The sequence below is a fragment of the Eretmochelys imbricata genome, chromosome 1 (assembly GCF_965152235.1).
Source record: "Eretmochelys imbricata isolate rEreImb1 chromosome 1, rEreImb1.hap1, whole genome shotgun sequence".
Lineage (NCBI taxonomy): Eukaryota > Metazoa > Chordata > Testudines > Cheloniidae > Eretmochelys > Eretmochelys imbricata.
The window spans coordinates 148,613,123-148,627,379 of record NC_135572.1 but is presented as its reverse complement, the minus strand read 5'-3'; the positions used below and the strand labels follow the sequence as shown (position 1 = coordinate 148,627,379).

Sequence of the window (14,257 nt, the reverse complement as noted above, 5' to 3'; positions counted from 1 at the left end):
CATTAATATATGCAAATGTCAGAAATGGATCAGTTGATCCCTTACTTCCCACTATCCATTCTATGCAGCACTGTACAGTTGAGAAATGTTGGGCTAAAAGTTTTGGTGTAACGCATGTAATCTTGAGGTAGGAGGGAAATGTAACTTCTGATCTGCAGCTGCTAATATTAATACAAACTAGAGGTCAGATGCTGCTTTCAGTTTAGAAGGATAAAAATCTGGCGTAACTATACCCAGGGTTTTTGGAACCCAAAGCAGTGGTAACTTTACTGTATATTTTTTTAGGTGGTATTAGGAATAAATTAATGCGGGTTTATCTTTTTTGTTTGATAAATGATTGATACAAGCAAGAGTGCTTTTATTTAAAACTATTTTTTATTAGATTTTAAGTTCAGATACATACATATGCTGTTGCAGTAGGTTTAGAGCATTTTAAAACATTTATATTTACCTGAAGTTAAGAAATGGCTTTGAAGGATTAGCTTTAGGGGGTCCCCTCTTTTGTTTGACTGCCGGAGATGCCAGATTCTTGCCCAAAGAAAACGTCTTTGGACTGCTCCAAAGCAAGCTTTTTCACCGATTTTTTTACAGCCAACTTTAAACAAAACACAAATTTATAGTGACTTTCAGTGGGTCACCATAATAACCCCTAATTTTAGCAAACCTACTTATTTTTTATTATTAAAACATTTTTAGTTATAACAATAACATTTATATGTCAATGGTGTTAGAGGCACTTAAGACCAAGAATGGCTGTCCAAATAATACATTTATTATTTATTTTATATTTATTATTTTGATCGCAAAACTGCAAACATGCCATTATTTGGCCTTGCTTCTTAGGGCCTAAGATTTTCCTAACTATGTGATGTTAGGTTTTCAGCTGGCAGTGGCTGAACATACAAAATTGCTGACTGCAGTACTGTCAAATTCTGGGGTACATACAGGAATGTCAAATTCTGGGGTAACAACTGCATTGATTTTTTAGGAGTTAGACCAGTTCAACTGACGACAAAATTTGGTCATTGACCTTTCAAAGATTCTCAGGGCAATATGCATCTGGCCTAAGGGATAGGAGTACTTTAACTGCCATCATAGGTTTTGTAACTTGATCATTTTAAAAGTCGAGCACAATTTGCTTTCTGGTAAGTATTAAAACTAATTTGTATACATTTATTTATCACCAGAATACCTAATGGAGAACTCATTTTAAAAATATCTTTAAACATTTCCCTTGAAATCATGTCATTCGCTATGGATTTTTTTCAGCTGCACTTACTCATCATTGGCAACCCTGCCCCGGTCACATTATTAATAGGAACTGTTAACATATGAGACATATATAATAATTGTTATATCTACATTAGAGTTGATGCTGACTTTCCTACAATTGCTATTTTGGGTCCTTTCTTACTAGCCTGAGGAAATGACCAGATTGAGAAGCCTGAATAGACAGCTCCAGATAAATGTTGACTGTACTCTGAAAGAAGTTGACCTCCTTCAGTCTAGAGGTATAGACTTGATTTTTTTTTCTTTTTTGTAAAACATAAGTTTTTTAATGTGGTGTGTGTTTAAATGTGAGTAGATCTTTGGCTTTTTCTTTTCCTTTTTTTTTACTCAAAACTGGGTTTTAGTGATATCAAATCATTACTTCAGAATGAAAGACACAACCTGTCTTTTTTTCTTTGTCAGTTATAAGCTGGTTGGATAGTGTGGTTTTTGTTAATAAAATTCTCAATAAAAGTGTGCCCAAATTAAATTAAGTAATTACTTGTAAATAGCAATTTGAAAGGACTTTGTGAAGATAGTTGAATCGAAAAATGGACATACCTTGATAACGGTTCCATACTCAAGTTCTTTAGTTCATGATATATTCATTGTTGCTGCAATTGTATCTCTTTGCTGTGACTTATTGTGACACTAAATAAATTGTAGTAAATAAATTGCTACGTGTGCGCCTGCTCTGTCACATCTGCCACTTCCAAACTGGGAGCACACTTGCCACATCTGTATTTTGAAGACACATGGAGCAGCCTTACAAGATAAAAAAGACCATAGTGACTGTAGTCTAAAAAGTCTGGTGTAAATCTTGTCTCATTTCTATGCTAGGACAAGAAAGAAGAAAGTAATACCAACTGAATGAACAATGTATCTTAACAACACATTCTTTTGCTTGGCAAACTATTGAAGTTAGAGAAAAAGAATGGAAAATGAGGTCTGTAAGAATTAGAAGAACTAGCACCAAGGACCCTGAAAGTGATGCAGCTCAGCATGCCTTAAATCCAAGAATCCAGCAAATACAAATAATTCTAATTAAAAGATACTTTCAAAAACACTGAAGGAAATTTGTGGTAAATGTATTACAAAAATCAGTTTAAATTGTAAATCTCTGGGGCCTTCACCTAGAAGCTCTGTCCTGAAAAAGAAATTGCATTTTAAGTTATCTATGAAACAATCCAACACACTAAAATAAACTTTGTAGTCCAAATAGAAGCTGCCCTATGAAAACAAAGCAAAACTGGAGCTATGCAGAGAAAACCTCTTATCCAGTAAAAGCTGAAATAGAACATAACATGAAATAAACATAGAGGAAAGCTTTCAGATGACTAGAACAAAACACTTGTGTCATGAGCAAATAAACTACCTCTCGAATGTCTAAACACTGGTAACGATACCCGAATGACTTAGCATCAGTTCATTTAAAAGAAATAGAACATGACTCAGATTTCACTAAGAGCTTGATCCTGCAAGTTGCTGAGTAGTTCCTCCCTAGGGAGCTGAAAGTGCTCAACTCATAGCAGGAGGTTTTATACAACACCACTGGAATTCATCCAGCCCATCTGCCAGAGATGAAATTTGGGAAGGATATCAGGAGCTCCAGTGGCAATTCTTACAGAAAATGGCATGAGATCCTGGATGTCCATGCAGAGCAAACAGAATCTTAGCATGCCCCCCCCACCCCCCTTTTTTTTTTTAAACGTTTATCTGGATGTTTCAAACCTGATCCATAGAAACACGCAAAAAAAAAAAAAGGCTAGAAGAATATGGAATGAGAATGTCCTCTAGCAAAGGACACAACTTGCAAAACTTTCAGAGCAAACTGAAAAACGAATTCTCACAGCATGCAGACAACTCATTCTCTGTGGGGACCATTTTATAAATGAGCGTATTTAAAATAAATTGCATATCAGAACACCAACACTGAAATGGGATTGATAGGTGTCAAATTCACAATTAGGCATATACACAATCACTGCTAACCACAAAATTAAACCTATGTGCCAGGTCCAGCTAAGAATATAGGAAATGTAAAAGACCAGTGAAACTTCACAGGATAAATGAAAATGAAGAACAGAAACACCCTGGGATTCATACCCAGAAGGGTATGACCAGAGAGAACTGTTCAGAAATGAGTGCTACTCTTCACTTAAACCCAAACTGATTTTCATCTGCTTTTCTAACCAACAATCAGGAAACAGCTCCTGTTCACAACCCTTTCTCTCCTGCATCTGCAGTTACAGTAGGTTTGCAGTACGTTCCTCTGCCAGTTTATTAAGAGCTCCACCTTTTGAAATGTGACACAGAAGAGGAAGAGACACAGTGTAACTAATCTGGAGCAAGTAAACTGAAAATTTAGGAGAGCAGCTGAAATATCAGAGGAAAAATTAAAACACTACGGAGCAGAGTTCTTTATACAACACTGAAAGTTGAACTTCAAGAGAAGATGTTTTTAGAAGCAGTTTGGAGCAGCTGCTATTAATTTCTTTATTTTCAAAAAAAAGTTAATGTTAGAACTTTAGTATGGCGCCCTTAACAAAACAGTACCATTTTTAGGCACAATTATTTTGATTCCATTTCCATATGGTCAAGGAGATCTCAATTTAGGTATATAGTTCCTTAAACAATTGGCATCCTCATAGGAAATAAGATGGGTGGGGTGAAGCGTTATCTCCTTTTTCTCTTAGGCATTATTTGGCTTATTTAAACCTTTATTAGTTATCCTTGCAGTCTGTGGAATACTAAAGCTTTTATTGATCAACTTAGTTCTGAAGAGTGGCAGAATTTCAGGGAGACGTGGCAAGTCTGCTAGTTTCTTCAGTAGTAGTATGCCTGCCCAGTAAATGCTGCAATGGGATAATATGGTATGAGTCAGAAAGATATGAAAGATACAATAAGCTGTAAACATGCTTCATGTAAAAAGGGACTTGTTGTGCATATGCTCTCTAATATCCTTGCTTAGTATTGTTTATATTTATGTTCCTCTTACCAGGTAACTTTGATCCGAAAGCCATGAGCAACTTTTATGATAATATAGAGCCTGGTCCTGTTGTGCCACCAAAGCCATGTAAAAAAGGTGAGTCGCTAAATGAGGGCCAAGAAAACCATTCGTATATCTCATTGTTATTTAGTAGTTCTCACACTGAGAAGGAGATTTTCCATGAGTTACAGTAAGTGTTAAAGCAATTCTTTTTATACAGTCAGTAGTAGCCGGAAACATTCTACTTGTGGTGTTTATACATTTTTACAAGCTGTGCAGCTAAGACACTTAAACAGATCTATGTTGATACAGCAACAATAACACTGGCACTGAAAGCTATTTTCTATCAATATGTTTAAAATTAATATTCTGATCATATGTTTATATATAATACTGCTCATTAATAGAAAAGAAACTGAAAGTACATAAGATTTTACTGTTGGTTTCAGATTAACTTGAACTTCCAATTAACACATTTTTTAAAATAAATAATTTGGGTTAACTCCTATTTAGATTAGGATGCCTCAGTCTTCCCGTAACATTCATTACTGGGATTTTTATAAACATAACTGCAGTGGTAGGCATACATAAATTAAATCAGTAATACAGATTCATAATTTGAATTGGTATTTTGTGTTTTTCTCATTAACATTGTCTGCTCAATGGTCACCACAGAATTAGAGCGTAAATTTCATAATATTAATAATATTTCAGAGTAGTAGGAGTCCCACAGGTGCTGTGGTCCATATGTTGTAGGCTGTTCCCCCAAAACTGAAAACTTTGCAATGGCTAACCTAGTCAGTATTATTTGCTCTGTGCTGTTCACACTTCACTTCTTTTGTCCTGTGGATAGTATGATTGCAGAATACTATGGTTAGCAGAAGAAAGATGATCCTGTGGTTGAGGCGCAGAATTGAGATCTGGGAGATTTGGATTCAATTCATGTTTTTGTCATAGACTCCCAGTGACCGCAAGTCGTTTAGACCCAGGTTTTCAAAGGTATTTTGGTGTTGCTGTGCTCAGCATTGCAATGCCTAATTGATTAAGGAGACTATCTCTGTTTCAAAAGTGATTGAGACACTTAGGAGCCTAAATCCAATTGAATGCTTATTTAACATCATAAATACAGATTTAGGAGCCTAACTTTAAGCCTTTAACTTAGTCCTGTTTGAAAGAGGACTGGATTAACCCAAATTTAGGTATGTTTTAGTTTGCGCTCGCAGTGTCCACACCAGGGAGTTACTGCTCAGCATGCTAGGGTGGGTGAAAAATCAAGACACTTATTTAAGAGCCTAAATATAGATTTAGGAGCCTGTTTAGGTATTTACATTTGAACTGTGGCCTTTGTAGACAAACCCTAAATTGTCTTATGGCTTTAAACAGGAGTAAAACAGTGGGGAAGGGAGTGAGGGAAAACAAAGTAGAGAATGGGCAGGAGTCAGGATATGGCAGAGAGTTGGATAAATTTACCACAGGTACACCTAAACTTTGCTTTTTTTTACCCTGATGCCTTGCAGGAAAACAGCACAAAGCAATTATTCCACAAGGCGTAGTGTTTCAAAAGATAGTGTGTGACAATGAAATGAAATGAGAGCAATGAATATTGATCAGTGCTTGCTTTTCTATCCTCCCTTCTCTCAGGATGTATTGGCTAGAAAAGTAGAGTGCATAGAAACTGAAGCTGGATTAAGCTACTGAAATTATAGTAATGTTAAAACTGTTTTTTTGGACAAGGGCATATCTCTTAATGGACTGTACCTGTCAGGCCATTATCATCAGACAAAGTATACAGGTTAAATAGGTCGTTAGCAGAGTGTGGTGCCAGAAGTCAGTTCTTTGGTCAGGGGTCTGATGGAATGCGTGCAATATCTAAAGTAAATTAGTTTGTGCTGTGTGGTAAAAATGGTACATCAAATACTGTATACAGTAAGTGACTAGTACTTTGTTTGTAGCACTTTGACAATGCTGTGCAATTTAAAAAACTGACAATCAATTTGTAGTTCATTAAACTTTTCAGACTTTGATAGGCTTGGGCCATATTTACATCCTTCTAAGTATGTATTTTACTACTGTTCTAGAAAGTGCCAACATAAGGGTAAAATTCAGGTTAAGTAATTTGTAAGAAATTCAAAGACATGACAGTGGAGCAGTTAACAAGTAACCTGGGACAAAATACTAATTGTCTGAAAAATGGATGATAAGATCTGAGATTAAGAAAAATGAAACCTGAGAATTCGTTTCTCCAGTATGTCTTGACAACATGACATGTTTTAGATTTTTGCAGAAAAAGGTGAAATATAAAGGTTTGATTTCTAAGTATATTTGACCTAGGGCACAGATCAGTTTTAAACACATATATTTAATAAATGTTGAGGGTATTTTTTGAGCAACTGCTGACACTCAGCTACTTGACACCAATGTGAGTTGGGTCATGCCCCAGTTCAGGGCGTTGCTGGAAGGGGAGCAAAGGAATATCTTCAAAACTCTATCACCAGACTGAAAGAAGGTTGGAATGATTGCCCAACCTCAAAAGTTTTCCTTTTCAGGGTACTGTTGAATCACATTTGCAAGAAATGCCTTTTATCCCTGACTTTCATGAGAGACATTTCTTGAAGAGCAGACTGCTCTTGAACCAAATCCAGGTATTTTCCTAAATAAATTCCCAGGGGAATATACCCTCCCTCAGATCTTCCCACAAACTCCCCTCTCTCTCTCTCTCTCTCGTTCCTCTATGAACATTTTTTTTAGCAAAGTATATTGTACATGTTTGTCTGCTTGTCAGGGTGTTGCCTTCTTTCTTTATCTTGTTTAGGAACACAGACTCCTCAGTCCCTTCCCTATAACTTCATAGATGCTAGTTCCATGGAATTTATCACTGACTAAAGCAGGGATGGGCAAACTTTTTGGCCTGAGGGCCACATCTGGGTATGGAAATTATATGGCGGGCCATGAATGCCCGGTGGGGGAGGGGGACTCTATGGGATGTAGCGTGGGGGGACTCTCTAAGGGATGTTACCAAGGTGGGGGGAGGGAGGACTCGGGGGTGTGGGGTGAAGGGGGGGGGGTTCTACGGGGGCGGTACCGGAACACCTGGGGGCGCTGCTGGCTGTGACACCAAGGCGGCCATACCAGGTACCCTAGCTGAGACAGGTGCAGCCCCTGGGCGGTTTCGAGGCTCTCAAAGGTGGGGCCGTAGAAGACCGGGAGGGGATTGGGTGCACGGCCGTGTGGGGAAAGGGCCGCCATGTAAGGGCGGGTTCTGATCCTGGAAACAGTGCGGTGACGTCGCGCCTGTGCAGTGTGGCTCTGCGTGCTAAAGATGGTTCTCATCTAGCGAATTGAGAGTCGGGGGCTGGGGAGCGCTGGGCAGGCAGAGCAGGGCAAGCCCCGACCTCGCTCCCTGGCGGGAGCTCGAGGGCTGGATAAAGACGTCTGATGGGCCGGAAGCGGGCTGCAGGCTGTAGTTTGCCCACCCCTGGACTAAAGGAAGGGGTAGGAAAGGTGTGTGGCATTTATCTTCCTCTGTGGCATTCTACAGTGTCAACTTTTAGATGCAGGAAAGTGAATTAGACTATTTGTTGGGGGGGTTTTGTGGTAAATCTCTTGTTATGAATTACTGATAGCCTTTAATAACAAATATGGAAAGAAGACTTTTGGAAGAAGTCACTAGGGTAAAACAATTAATATGTAAATTGGGTGCTGTGTGAAAGTATAGGCTTTTATTAAATTCTGGTTGATGGTAAGAATAATCTAATTGGAAAAGGAGTCATGCCTCAAAGAACAAATATAAAGCTTTTGGAAGTTTAAGAGTTTTTGATCAAATGAAAAACTAAAAATAATTATCCGGCTTCTGAAGTTAGTATCTCTTTGTAATATTATGAAACACGCAGGATGCAGGTAGTTTAAATAGGTAAAAGGACAACAGAAGGAAGAACCATCAAACTCTTCTTCCTAAATGGAAGTTTTGTAGGCACTACTAGTGGCATATTTGTACAAACCAAAGCAAAATATGTTGTATTACATGCAATTCTAGTATACTGATTTACTGGCAACCACAGGGCAAGAGTGCATTGCAATGGACCTGCATGATGTCAAGATTCTTGCTGTCAGCACACTGCAGACTAGTTTTGGGTCTGAATGCCTGGCACTTAGCATGGAGTCTTCAAACCTACTTTCTCTTAGAAAATTCCCTTCCTTTGATACATGTACAGACTCATACATGAGTAGCATTTACATGGGCCTTCGGGTGAATTCATGTCGTTCCCTGCTAACAGCCATTAGCTTTGGACTGCCTTCTCAGTAGGTAATAAATACATAATGTATGTATTTTGTACATTCTGAATTTCAAATCCTAATCCAGTTGTACAGTGCCATTTAGATGTCTGTAAAACACAGCTGAAAACTACTAGCTAGCAGATGAAATCTACTTAATCTACTCTAAATATTTACTAAAATTGCATGGTATGCTTTCTTATGAAGGTTTTGTTTGAAAAATAACATTATTTTTTCTTTAGAGCATCAAACCAGCTCCAAACAGACTCCACAGACTCAGCCAAGAGATGAAGACTTTGAAGGGGCTCCATGGAATTGTGATAGCTGCACCTTTCTGAACCACCCAGCGCTAAACCGCTGTGAGCAGTGTGAAATGCCACATTACACCTGAATCTGGAAAGGGTCTGCATTAGGTTGAAAACAGGTTCTTGAGCCCACAGCCATAGGAGAAGGAAACATGGGGAACCTTTCAGTCCATCTGCCAGGCCTTTGCCAGTCAACTATTTTCAGATTACAAGGGGGGAGGAAAAGATGTGAAACTGTTTCCACTTGTACTGCCCTAAAGAATAAATTTGGGGGGCGGGGAGGGAAATATTCTTTTCTTATGCCATTGCAGTGAGCAAAGCAGAAAGGATAGCCAAAACCAGAAAAGGATTCACTCTTTGAAGAATGTATACAGGAAAACAGATAATTGCTGCAGTTTAATCCTGTGGCTACAGTTACTGCGTAGTGGCTCTTAATTTTTAAATATAGAACTTTTAGTAATCATGTGAAATATTACAGTTATCCTGACAAACTGAAGCCATTGCTGACCTACCTGGTCCCAGCTAGCTGGAAAACAAAGGCTCCCTGTGCTTCTGGATTGTAAACTACTGAAAAAGAAGACAGGAAAATGCAACTGTAAATTTTACAACATATAGAAAACAGAGAGAAGGGTATTTGTAATCGCTGCTTTTTTTCAGGGTGATTTAAGTCTACACAAAAATTTGCTGTTTTGAGATTGACTTCTGGTGCAAAAATGAGGTACTGTATGAGCCTTACAAAAAGTAGAATCGGAGTGATTCTACGATCCCTTTTGCTTGTAGAGTGCTCACCAAGCAGTGTCAACACTGGTAATTAACTAAGAACTAATTCTACCATATAACTGGTGAAAAGAGTGCTGCATGCTTTTATTTGGTCCTTGTGTGGTAAAGCTAAAAGTAAATTATGCTTTTATAAATAACGTTCTCCTAAGACTGCCCTGTAGCAGAACAGTGAATGTATGCCAAATGCCAGAACTATTCCAAATTCTGTTTGGAAGATTTGAGCTCAGCCATGATTATGTATGAGAAGTGTTTGCACCCTGTTACTTAGGCCTTTTCTGCTTCCAATTTTGTGAAGAATTCTTGATGTTTACAGCACAGAAGGTACTTTGTGCCCCAATCCTGATTTAGCTGAAAAAGAATTAATCAATGTTAGCTCTTCAATAAAGGTTTATTTGCACATTGTTAATAAATCAGCCTGTATAAAATAGCAGATGGCAGATCTGGAAAAGTTGCGTGCTGCATTTTTTAATTTTGGTCAGGAAATGTTTGCAATACAGTGAAGAATACAAAACACTTGCAAACTAAAAACCATGCAGGTACTTTTATGCATATAATGTATTGTATTATATTAAATGATCAGTTTTGTTTAAATGCTTCAGTTTGCTGTACTAAAGCAGTCATTATTTGTGAAATCAGAACTTCTGGATTTGGGCAGCTGAATGATTATGATGTGAAATTGTGAGACTGATTTAGGATGTTTTTCATATCGGTAAGAAGCTGGTACCATGCAATTGAATTTTTACACTGTAACTTTGTTGTGTGAAATCTAACATTTTCACGGCATTTGAAAGGGAGAGTTTTTGTTGTTTTTGCCTGTATTGCCTTTCTGGTGTCTTCCCTCCATGCAGTTTAAAAAGATAGTAGCAAAAATTGCTATCTTGTGATTCAGATCACAAACTACCTTTTATCTGGTATGATATTGAAATATGTTCCTTCAATGGTAAAATCTTCAGCATAACCTAAAATAATCTATTTAATAAGTCTGCTTGAGATCAATTGAAGTGTGCATCATTAATAAGCAAAATGAAGTCAAAGGCATCAGAGCTGAGATTTCTTTTTAAGTTGATGATGATTTTGCACTGTATGATGAGGAGCTCATATCTGAAAGAAAACAAAAATCCCCGCTGTCCAGATGAAGTTAAAAATAAGAGTAAATTTTTGTAATTCTGTTTTGTATAAATGGATAGTGTGGCAAAACTGAAGGGACAGTGTGGAAAACAGATGAGCTGAAGTATTTTACCGAAAACATTTTTCTTCCTTGAGAGATTAGCAACATCATTATCTGATGTATATTCAGGTATTCAATACAATACCAATTCTGTCATAGTTCTTCAGTGATGATGCCTTTTCTTTTGTATGATTTCAATTTTCAATCCTATTTATGTTGACTTTTTAACAGCTTTAGTTTCTGCTGGAATAGCAAAAATAACTAAAATGACAGTCATCAGATGAGAGTAACAGTAGCATGCTGGAGAACAGTTGTGCCACTTTGTTTTAAGACAGTGTAGATGCTGTTTATAAAAAAAAAAAAAAATGCATGCAACTCATTAATTCCGTGAGCTCTAATAATCCGAAATGCATGGTTTCTGGTGTTACAAAGACATTCTAGTCTTAGTCATAGCTGTCACCGGCTAGCAGAAGACAGAAAAGAGGCAACCTGTGAGGAGATGCTGTTGGGAGGGTGAGAGAGAGTGCCATCAAATGGGCAAGTTGATTTTAAGAGCAAAGCTGAGTTTTATTTGAGCTTTTTACAGTTCATTTGTTGTTTGTACAAGAAGTATTGAAAATTTTAAATTAATGAACAAACATTAGCAGTAAAAGTACGATATATGCTACTTGAATCTTTCGTTTGTTAGAGCATAAGTTATATTTAAATATTAGATCATTCATTTTGCTTTTGGAAGCAGGCAACACCTTTCACACTCCAGCTGAAATGTAGACTATGCCAAAAAAGGTTTCTTTGTGTAATATTTATTTAATGCACACAAAACCGTAATGTCAGCTGGCATATAAAATGCACTGTATTGTATAAAACTTTTGATTGTATAGGTATGTGGATGGCAGGATGCTAATGCCGTTGTGTTGTTAATGCACTACTTATTTTTAATAACAAGCTTTCCCTCAACCATCCTATTAGACTAGATCGGTTGGTAACTTAACTTGGACTTTAGGTATTCAAAAGGATTTCACGATTCATCTAAATTAACTTTTATAAAAGCTTATTTTATATTTATCATCTATTAGTATCAATTATCCATTCCTACAACCACAGTTTTTTTAAAAGTTTTAGTCAGAGTGGGACTTGTGAACAATATTTCAGGGTATAGCAAACCAAAAGAAATCCTAAACTTGGCTATGCTTCAAATTTGATGTAATTATCAACCTTGCTTGTTTGGGAGGAAGAAGGGCAAGTAGGGGCTAAGAAGAAAATACTTTGTAAAATATAGTCTAAGGTCAGATTGAGTTGTGCATTTGTGTGTCTGTGGTACGTGTGTTTTCTCTTAAGATGGGAGGTGTGATGAGAAGGTGTAATAATTTTTAAAGAGCTGGGCTCAGTATTAGTACTTCCTAATCATGTGCTACTAAATCATGTTTTCTTTAAAAGTATATTATTGCTTGCTTTCAGTTACTGTATCTATCCCAGTTATACTCTCATTTCAATTTTTCCATGGCAACACATGTTGACATTAAGATTGATTGTAAAATCCTTTGAAACTGAATTCAGAAATATTTAAGAGCTGAAATTGGGACAAAACAAAATGGGGGAAAAAATAAAGAATATGAGACTATCAAATAAGTTAAAAATGAAATTGTCATCTTGATCCTTTTTAATATTCATTGGTGTACCCAGGAATGTGAAAATGGCTTTCATAGTTCAAGGTAGACTCAGAGATACTTAACTGCTTCTCTGAGACTGTAAAATTTACATGCTGTGATACTACTGTGACTCTCCACCCCATAAAGAGAGAAGACATGCACGCAAACAAAGCGTCTTGTAGTCAAGATTGCTTCTTGTGTTCTGCACCTATTTTATTTTCTTTCCAAATGTTAACATAATTATTTAAAGTTGGCCATGATTGAAACTTGCTGTATTTTTTAGTTTGGGGCATTCTCATTGCTTGTCTATAAATATTAATACAGGTAGGTTTTTCTTGACTTGTTTGAATAATAAGAGGTCATTGGAGTTAATGCAATATTATAATTTTGGATTTTCAAGACCTTAAAGAATTTTTAAAAACTCTGTTCTTGAAATTTATTTATTTATGGTGGCACCGATGTATCTAATCCATATTTCCTGCTGTGTGAAACCCTGTTAATTTTTTTCATTAAAACAGCAAGACTAGATCTTGTTAAATCCTGTAAATACGATGTCTCTAGATTTTAGATGTATATGCTGTGAATGAGATTATTACCAAGAGATGAAATTGTACAAAAGCATTAAGAGGCTATGCATGTGTGGTACCTCCAGAAAGTGCATACTCGGAAAGTTGCAGATTTCTGCAAAAATAAATTAATAAACTAAGAAAACATCACATCCTGCATTTGTTCTCATGTGTAGTAGAAGACATTTCCAAAATACCAAATTTTCTTGCTTTGACAACTAAACATGTTTCTGTGTTAAAGTGTAGCATTCTCCATAAACCCATAACTATATCAAACTTTCATTTGTGTCCTTGTAAATCAATATATTTGCCTCTGAACTGTTCTGTGTTGGAATTGGTCCCCAAACTTGCAGGTGGTTTATGGGGCAGACCTTTGAGGTGTGTGGTGTCCCACTGAAGTCAAAGGTGGTTTGTGCAGATCAGATTGCAGGATTGGGACTGTGCACAAATGATGTTCACAAAGTGTTTTGATCTCTCTTCCTTTCAGCAGCAAGCCAGAGAACATTCTGATTCCAAAAGATGCTGTTGTTAATGGCAGTTGAACATTTATTGTAGATTTCCACAAACTCCACCCCACCAAGTTCTTGAGGAAAAGTATATGATGGTGTAGAATTTTTGTCATTTTTCCCTAAGAATGAAAGGTGTGACTGTTGAATCACTGCAAAGGTACTTTCCTTAGCGCAGTATCTTTCTTCAAACTATAAAGTTTATTAAATTGATTTGTCATGTGATCTGGTAGGTATTATAAGAATTAATCTTTTCAGCTGATCCTTTTAACCCTTCTATATGAAATATGGTGGTAGGTAAGTACTAATTGTTGCTTCTCAGGTTAAGTGTATCGAGGCTAGACAACTGATTTAATCTAATTTATATGAAAATCAGTCTCAAATTGTGGCTTGTTGTTTGTTGAATTCTAAATAAAAGGTTTCCATACTTTGAGGACTATTCAAGCTCCATGAGCAGGATTTTCAGAAGTGCTCAGAGTTGGCCTAACGGTTCTCCCATTGAACTCATTGGGAGTTTAACCATTTACTTCAGTAGAAACAGTCAAGCTAACTAATCCCAAGCTAACTTTGGATCCCCAATTTAACCTAGCTCAAAACTCTAGTTTGGGACTATTGCCTAAAATGTAAGCCATTATGTTGTAACTGAGCAAGGATGGGTCCTCCTGGTGCTGCCAATGCCAGTGAAGAGAGCAGTACTTTTCCACTGTGGGAGCAACATGAATGTTTTTATAGTTTCTTGGGTTCTTGTTTTGT

General features: G+C 37.0%; 1 protein-coding gene across 6 annotated transcripts in view; it reads left to right on the top strand.

The window, feature by feature from the left end:
* TAB3 (TGF-beta activated kinase 1 (MAP3K7) binding protein 3) overlaps positions 1 to 13,148 on the top strand; it is a 76,979-nt gene extending 63,831 nt beyond the window's left edge. For all 6 annotated transcript variants that reach the window (XM_077817012.1, XM_077817029.1, XM_077817038.1 and 3 more), the window contains 3 exons: positions 1,418 to 1,511; positions 4,271 to 4,354; positions 8,773 to 13,148. In XM_077817012.1, coding sequence (XP_077673138.1) covers positions 1,418 to 1,511; positions 4,271 to 4,354; positions 8,773 to 8,921 — 327 coding nt within the window. In that variant the 3' untranslated portion in view covers positions 8,922 to 13,148. The remainder of the gene's footprint in view (positions 1 to 1,417; positions 1,512 to 4,270; positions 4,355 to 8,772) is intronic.
* Positions 13,149 to 14,257: the final 1,109 nt, after the last annotated feature.